The sequence below is a fragment of the Lipotes vexillifer genome, unplaced genomic scaffold (assembly GCF_000442215.2).
Source record: "Lipotes vexillifer unplaced genomic scaffold, Lipotes_vexillifer_v1.1 scaffold1129, whole genome shotgun sequence".
Lineage (NCBI taxonomy): Eukaryota > Metazoa > Chordata > Mammalia > Artiodactyla > Lipotidae > Lipotes > Lipotes vexillifer.
In genome coordinates, this window is record NW_006789022.1 from 1,283,099 (window position 1) to 1,291,126 (window position 8,028).

Consider the following 8,028-nt stretch of genomic DNA (forward strand, 5'->3'; position numbering starts at 1 on the left):
ATTGGTCCTGAGACTGCAGCGGGGCCCGGCGTCCGGAGGGAGGGCAGGCAGGCTGCGGGAGGGACCCTGCGGCAGCCCCCAGCTGGCTCTGCGCAGCGCAGCCCGGGCAGCGTCCCGGGTACAGAAGTGACTTGTCCACACGCCGAGGCTGCCCTCCTCCCAGCATTCCCCCTCAGGTAGCACGATGCTGGGCCAGGCCCGGGGGCTGCCCCCGCGCCCTCCCGCCAGGCACTGCGGCGCTCAGCCCTGCTCCAGGCTCTCGGTGGGCTGCACCACGGTGTAGCCCCCCTGGCCCAGGGACAGCTGCCGGCTGAAGAAGGACGTGCTGCGCTTCGGTTTCACCCGCTTGATCTGCTCACCTGTCGGGGAGCAAGAGGGACAGGCTGAGGGGAGGGGCCAGCCCCGGGGGAGCCCCTTCTGGAGCCTGTTCAGGACGAGCTCTCCGCTTCACTCCTGCCGCCTTTGTAAGCCTCAGCCCCACCCCACCCTCCCACCAGCGACAGGACATGTGGGGTGGGTGGCCAGCCTCCAAATCAGAGGCCACCAGGGTTTGCATTTGATGCTGGGCCTGCTGTGTTGTCTAAACCTGTTCAAGAAGAGACCAGAGAGGTGTACAAACTTCCAGCTGTAAGTCACAGGGATGTAATACACAGCATATGGAACATGGCCAATAATATCGTAATAACTCTGTATGGTGACAGATGGCAACTAGACTTATGATCATTTTGTAACATATAAAAATACTGAATCACTATGTTTGTCAAAAGCACTATACACACCACAATATATAATATACTGTATGTCAACTATAATTCAATTACAGAAAACGAAGAAGATGAAAAGAACAGAGGCCAAACCACAAAATACCTATAACGTACACTACTGGCTGAAGGTAACCCTCAATGAGATAAAAAGACTTCTTTTTCTTTGGCCTCACTGCGAGGCTTGCGGCATCTTAGTTCCCCGACCAGGGCCCCGGCAGTGGAAGCCTGGAGTCCTAACCACTGGGCCGCCAGGGGAGTCCCTAAAAAGACTTCTTAAAAGTTAAAAATTTCAAGCCATGTTACCTCTGTGATCTTCCTCCCCCAAACCCATAACCCCATCTAATAATGAGAAAATCATAAGAGAAATTCCAATAAAGGGGCATCCTACGATATCCCCAACAAGTACACCTCAAGACTGTCAAGGTCATCAAAAAACAAGGAAAGTCTGAGTAACTTGTCACAGCCAAGAGGAGCCTAAGGAGACATGGCAACCAAATGTAGTGTGGTGTCCTAGATGGGACCCTGGGACTGAAAAAGGACGTTAGGTTAAAACTAAGGACTTTAGTTAATAATACTGCATCATATCGGTTAATTAATTCTAACAAATACACCATATTAACCTAAGACGTTAATTTAAAAAATCAAGCAACAAAAGAAAAACAGGCAACAGAAATGAACAGTAATGCATGAAGAAACTGTACGTGATCAAGCATGTAAAAATGATCCCACTTCACCAGCATCCAAACCCCAACTCCAGTGAGTTCTCTGCCCCTCAGGACGATAACACCCATCGTGAGGGTGGGGAAGGCACCTCCCTCCTGGGACAGGTACAGTGGGCACACACTTTGACCCAGCAGCCCCATTTCTAGGAATTTATCCTGAGGAAACAGTTCAGATTCCAGGTAAGGATTTGGCTACAGGTATGTTGTTTGTAGTAGCTAAGAACTAGAAATACAGTCGGCCCTAGGACAATGCCAACCTTCTGCGCAGTCGAAAATCTGGGTATAACTTATAGTTGGCCCTTCATGTACCTGTGGTTCCTCCTTATCCACCAATTCAACCAACCACGGATTGTGCAGTACTACAGTATTTACTACTGTAAGTGGATCCGCGCAGCGCAAACCGGTGTTGTTCAAGGGTCAACTGTAACTATGATGTCCAGCAACAGGGGATCGGGGGGAAGGGGCTGAGCTCACTAGGAGAGGAAGACAGCAACTGTGGTAACAAGTGTGTCAGAGAAAAATTATAAATTATTTTGCTTTTTCCGATGATAAAAATGACATGCTTGTAAAAATTTAAATGCCAGAACGAAGCACTAAGAAAAAAGGAAAGTTACAGCGGCTGATGGCTGCAGAGGGGTCTCTCCCTCCTTGTGCATGTGGACGCTGTCTCGCATGCTAATGAGCACCTAGTACCTAGTACTCGTGCCTGATTTTCTCCTAGTACCTGATTTTTTCTACTCAGTGCTATTTTGTGAACATCTTGCCATTTGAAAACCAAAAAAAACACCCCTTTTTATTTTGGAATAATTCTACACTTACAGAAAAGTTGCACAGATAATACATAGAGTTTTGCATATCCTCATAAGCCTCTCCTGTGTTAGCACGGTCCATCTGTTACCACGGTCTGTGTCATAGCTAAGAACACTGGTACAGCTTTATTAACTAAGCTGCAAACCTGTGGATTTCACCTGTTCTTCCACAATGTCCGCTGTCTGTTCTGGGACTCGATCCAAGACACCACAGTGCACTAGGGTACATATGGCATCTTTACCAGCTGCACTGATCCCACAGGGTGTGGGCCCATTGTTCCTGTACCCACGCCTTTAATAACAGACACTGGTAGTTTCTAGTTTTTCACATCTGGACACGTCTGCGGACGCAGCAGTGAGAAGGGATGGAGTAGGGCTCTTACTGCCGGAGCCCCGGAGGCCTCAGATTCCCTGTGGCAGAGCTCAGATGATGGGACACCTGTGCCCAGCCTGCCCCCCACGCCCCAAGCCAGGTCCTGCCACTGGAGGCTAACTCACCGGGTCTGGAATTGCTCCCCACCTCCCTACCCTCCAGAGCTCCCCATGGCGTGCGTGTGCACGCGCGTAGGTACACGTGTACACCGCGAGGGGGTCACTCACCCTCCTCCACGTAGTCGATGGTGGAGAGATGCTGGATCCGGCTGCATACCACGCTGCCCTGCCTCCGCAGCTGGGGGCGTTGAGTGGGGGGTGGTGAGGAGCCAGGGCCTGAGGCCGGGCCGGCCGCGCCCTCCTGTGGGGTGGCGGGCTCTGCGGCCTGGCTCAGCTCGATGCAGTACTCGATGAGGCTGCTCATCAGCTCGGCCTGGGGAGGAGAGGGGGCCGGCGTGAGGCCTGGCGGGGGGAGCCGTGGCCCAGGCCCACCTCTCCCTACCTGCTGCAGAGCCAGATGAACCGAACCCACAGCCCCCTGCCCTCTGGTGGGGGAGGCAATGAGGAAACCAACACCCTTTAAGCAAAGAAGGAAGGCGAGTGTGCTCTGTGGGCCAGGGGCAGGGGAGGCCTCCCATGTGGGGGGACTTCAGGGGTCAGAGATGGGCTGGGAAAGAAGGAACACTCTAGTTAGAAGGCGCAGGTCGGGAGGGAGCAGGGGGGCAGGGCTCTCTGGGCATGTGCGTTTGCTGAGAGAAGAACCCGCAGCCAAGAAGGCGGTGGTGAGGTCACCGGGCAGGGAAGGCGGCTCCCTCTGGGCGCGTTCTTCTAAAGTGACGTCTTCTCAACAGACTGGAAACGTTACACATGTTGACATAAAAGGTGATGTGACCAGATGTCAGCGGGCACCGTCTGGGCACCATATGGTGGGGATGGCAGGGGATCGCAGACCCACAGACAGAAAGCTGCCAGCAGGTGGTGTCGCTTAGGCAGCGTGTGTTTACGAAGTGTCACCCTGCTGCAGGCGGCAGGACACAGCAGGGACTGAGGTGGACACATGCCTGCCGCATGTCCTAAGAAGAGAACCCGCTGGGGAGCAGGGTCAGAGGCCAAGGGGGCAGCCGGTGCCCAGCTGCCCGATGGGGTGGCCTGAGGCCTCCCCAGAGCCACACAAGCCACCCTGCGCAGGGGGAGCAGGGCAGGGAACCATGCACAGGCGGGTCCGGGCTCCACACCGGCCTCCTCACCTCCCTGAGGGAACTGCGCTGAGCTGAGAGGAACACTGGGCAGCGGGCAGCTGGTGGGGACAGGCCCCGAGCCCTCTGAGTTTCTCTAACACCGCTTGATGCTCCTGAGGTTCGGGGATGCTGCCATCATACCTCAGCCACATCCGACAAAATGAAATATCCACTCGGGATAAAACTCAGCAAACTAGAAATGGACGGGAACTTCCTTAATCTGATGACAGGTGTCTATGAAAAACACACAGCTAACACCAAACCTACTCAGAGCAAGACTGAATGCTTGGGCTTCCCTGGTGGCGCAGTGGTTAAGAATCCGCCTGCCGATGCAGGGGACACGGGTTCGAGCCCTGGTCCGGGAAGCTCCCACATGCCGCAGGCCCGTACGCCACAACTGCTGAGCCTGCGCTCTAGAGCTCACGCGTCGAAGCCCGCACGCTTGGAGCCCATGCTCCGCAACAAGAGAAGCCACCACAATGAGAAGCCCGCACACCACAATGAAGAGTAATCCCCGCTCGCCACAACTAGAGAAAGCCCGCGCACAGCAACAAAGACCCAACACGGCCAAAAATAAATAAATAAACTTATAAAAAAAAAAAAAAAAGACTGAATGCTTTCCCCTCAAGTCAAGGATGTCTGCTCACACGTACTCACCACTGTAACGGGGGTCCGAGGCAGTGCTATCAGCCAAGACAACTGAGAGGCATACAGACTGGAAAGTTAGACTATAACTGTCCCTGTTCATAGACAATGTAACTGTCCACACAGAAAATCACAAAGAATCTGCAAAAAAGATACTAGAAATAGTGAGTGAGTTCAACAGGGTTACAGGATAAAAGGATATATGGTAACAGAATCAGCTGCATTTCTATACACCACAATGAATAACTGGAAATTGAAATTAAAAATAGTACCATCTCTGGGGCTTCCCTGGTGGCGCAGTGGTTGACAGTCCGCCTGCCGATGCAGGGGACGCGGTGAAGCTTTTAATAAGATTTCTTTAAAATGTTTAGCCATCGTCATCATGCAGGGGAAACGGGTTTGATCCATGGTCAGGGAACTAAGATCCTGCATGCCACAAAGTGTGGCCAAAAAAAAAAAAAAAAAAAATAGTACCATCTCTGGTAGCACCAAAAAAGGGGGAGGGGGAGATAAATCTAATAAAAGATGCACAAGACTTGTATGCTGAAAACCATAAAATGTTAGTGAAAGAAATCAAAGACAAATAAATGGAGATATAAAATAAATGGACTGGAAAATTTAAGAACACCTTTTTAAAAGACATTTTTTAGGAAAAAACATCAAGTTATAGACTGAAAGAAGACATCTGCAAAATATATATCAGATAAGGGACTGGTAGGCAGAATATATAATGAACGCTTACAGCTCAGTAAGAAAACAAATAACCCAATTTAAAAAATGGACAAAGGAAAAAAAATGGACAAAGGGAATCCTCTTGCACTGTTGGTGGGAATGCAAATTGATACAGCCACTATGGAGAACAGTCTGGAAGTTCCTTAAAAAACTACAAATAGAACTACCATATGACCCAGCAAACCCACGACTGGGCATATACCCTGAGAAAACCATAATGCAAAAAGAGTCATGTACCACAATGTTCATTGCAGCTCTATTTACAATAGCCAGGACATGGAAACAACCTAAGTGTCCAACGACAGCTGAATGGATAAAGAAGATGTGGCACATATATACAATGGAATATTACCCAGCCATAAAAAGAAACAAAATTGAGCTATTTGTAGTGAGGTGGATGGACCTAGAGTCTGTCATACAGAGTGAAGTAAGTCAGAAAGAGAAAAACAATTACCATATGCTAACACATATATATGGAATCTAAAAACAACAACAACAAAAAATTGGTTATGAAGAACCTAGGGGCAGGACAGGAATAAAGATGCAGACGTAGAGAATGGACTTGAGGACACGGGGAGGGGGAAGGGTAAGCTGGCACGAAGTGAGAGAGTGGCATGGACACACATACACTATCAAACGTAAAACAGATAGCTAGTAGGAAGCAGCCACATAGCACAGGGAGATCAGCTCGGTGCTTTGTGACCACCTAGAGGGGTAGGATAGGGAGGGTGGGAGCGAGACGCAAGAGGGAGGAGATATGGGGATATATGTGTATGTATAGCTGATTCACTTTGCTGTAGAGCAGAAACTGGCACACCACTGTGAAACAATTATACTCCAACAAAGATGTTAGGAAAAAAAAAAAAAAAAAAGGACAAATGATTTGATCAGACATCCATCAAAGAAGACCTATGGATAGCAAATGAACACACGGATGGATGATCAACATCATTAGTCATTATGAAAATGCAAATTAAAACCACAATGACTTATCACTACCATACAGTTATTAGAATGGCAAACAAACAAAAACTGACCACACCAAGTGCTGGGCAAGGATGCGGAGCTACTGGAACTCTCAGACATTGCTGGTGGGATAACAAAATGGTACAGTCACTTTGGAAAACCATTTGGTAGTTTCTAGTAAAGCTGATTATATGTTTATCATACAATCCAGTAATCCCATTCCTAGGTATTTATGCAAGAGAAATGAAGGCATACGCCCACACAGTAGCCTGTACTCAAATGTTTAGAGCAGCTTTATTCACAAAAGCCCCAAACTGGAAACAACCCAAACAAGTGGGTGAAGAGCTGACCTGTAGTGTATCCATACAATGGAATACCATTCAACAACCAACAGGAACGAACTGCTACACCACGAAATGTGGATGAATCTCAGGAGCATGAAGCTTAGTGAAAGAGGCCAGGCTCAAAAGGCTGCATACAGTATATATACTGTAGGGTTGGACCACTATTTGTTTATCTATCTACCAGCTGACAGACATTTATGTTGTTTCCAATTCTTTGGTTATGACAAACAAAGCTGCTATGAATATCTTAGTATAAGTCTTGTGTGGACATCTATCTCCATTTCTCTTGGGTAACTATGATGCATGTGTTTATATGACATTCTGGAGAAAGCTAAACTCTAGGGATAGCTAAGGGGCACTGTCAAGTAGCAGGTGAAGAGGTGAGTCTTAAATCAGAAGCAAAATGTACAAAACAATTAAAAAAAAAAAAGCATAACCCCAAAGAAAAATTGGCAAAAGACCTCAATGAACAGGATATCCAGATGGTGGATACACACATAAAAGATGCTCAACCTCATTAATGTGTGTGTGTGTGTGTGTGTGTGTGTGTGTGTGTGTGTGTGTTGTCAATTAAAACCACATGGAGATTTGGGGGTGATGGAAATAATGCCAATTAAAAAATGGGCAAAAGATGTGAATAGACATTTCCCCTCTAGAAAGATACATGGATGTATCTAAGCACCTCCATAGCTTGCCTGTGGTGGCAGTGGTTACAAGGGTGTGTGAACGTGTTAAAACTCACTCTTATTGTAAATTATATCTCAATAAAGTGACTAAATAATAAAGGAAGAAAACACAAGGAGATACCCCTCCTCACCCACCAGACTGGCTGAACGTTCAAGATGACAATACTAACTACTGCCGCAGCCAGCATCCAGCCACCGTGGGTGAACGCCGAGCACAGCACCTGCCTGTGACCTGGCCTGTCGGCTCCTGGGCGCGTACCTGGACGCGCAGAGGACATGTGCAACACTGACCACGCAGCACTGTCTGCAACAGTCCTGAACTGGAGACCCAAGTGCCCGTCCGCTATGGTATGGAAAAGTCAACAGCAACAAATTCACATGTGGGAACACCCGAGAGCCGCATGAAAGACCAAAGCACTGCCACCTGCAGTGGGGACGAGGATGGAGCTCACAGACACAGGGCTGAGCGCAATACACTGAGCAGAACAGAACACACTATGGGAACCCACTGCCCTAAGGATCAAAACCAGGCAGAACGACCCTGGGGTGACACAAGTCAGGATGCGGAGGTCCCTTGGTGGGGGCAAGGCTGGGAGGGGGCTCAAGGGGTCTTTCTTAATCTGAAAGGTGTTACATGGGTTTCTTTGGGGAAATTTGTTGAGATTAAGAGTTGGGGGGCTTCCCTGGTGGCGCAGTGGTTAAGAATCCACCTGCCGGGCTTCCCTGGTGGCGCAGTGGTTGAGAGTTCGC

General features: G+C 49.0%; 1 protein-coding gene across 1 annotated transcript in view; it reads right to left on the reverse strand.

The window, feature by feature from the left end:
* Positions 1-240: 240 nt before the first annotated feature.
* The window catches only part of FRMD8 (FERM domain containing 8), a 20,912-nt gene continuing 13,124 nt past the window's right edge, over positions 241-8,028 (reverse strand). Inside the window, exons 10-11 of the mRNA XM_007462006.1 lie at positions 2,896-3,100; positions 241-359 (exon numbers count right to left, since the gene is read on the reverse strand). Coding sequence (XP_007462068.1) covers positions 241-359; positions 2,896-3,100 — 324 coding nt within the window. The remainder of the gene's footprint in view (positions 360-2,895; positions 3,101-8,028) is intronic.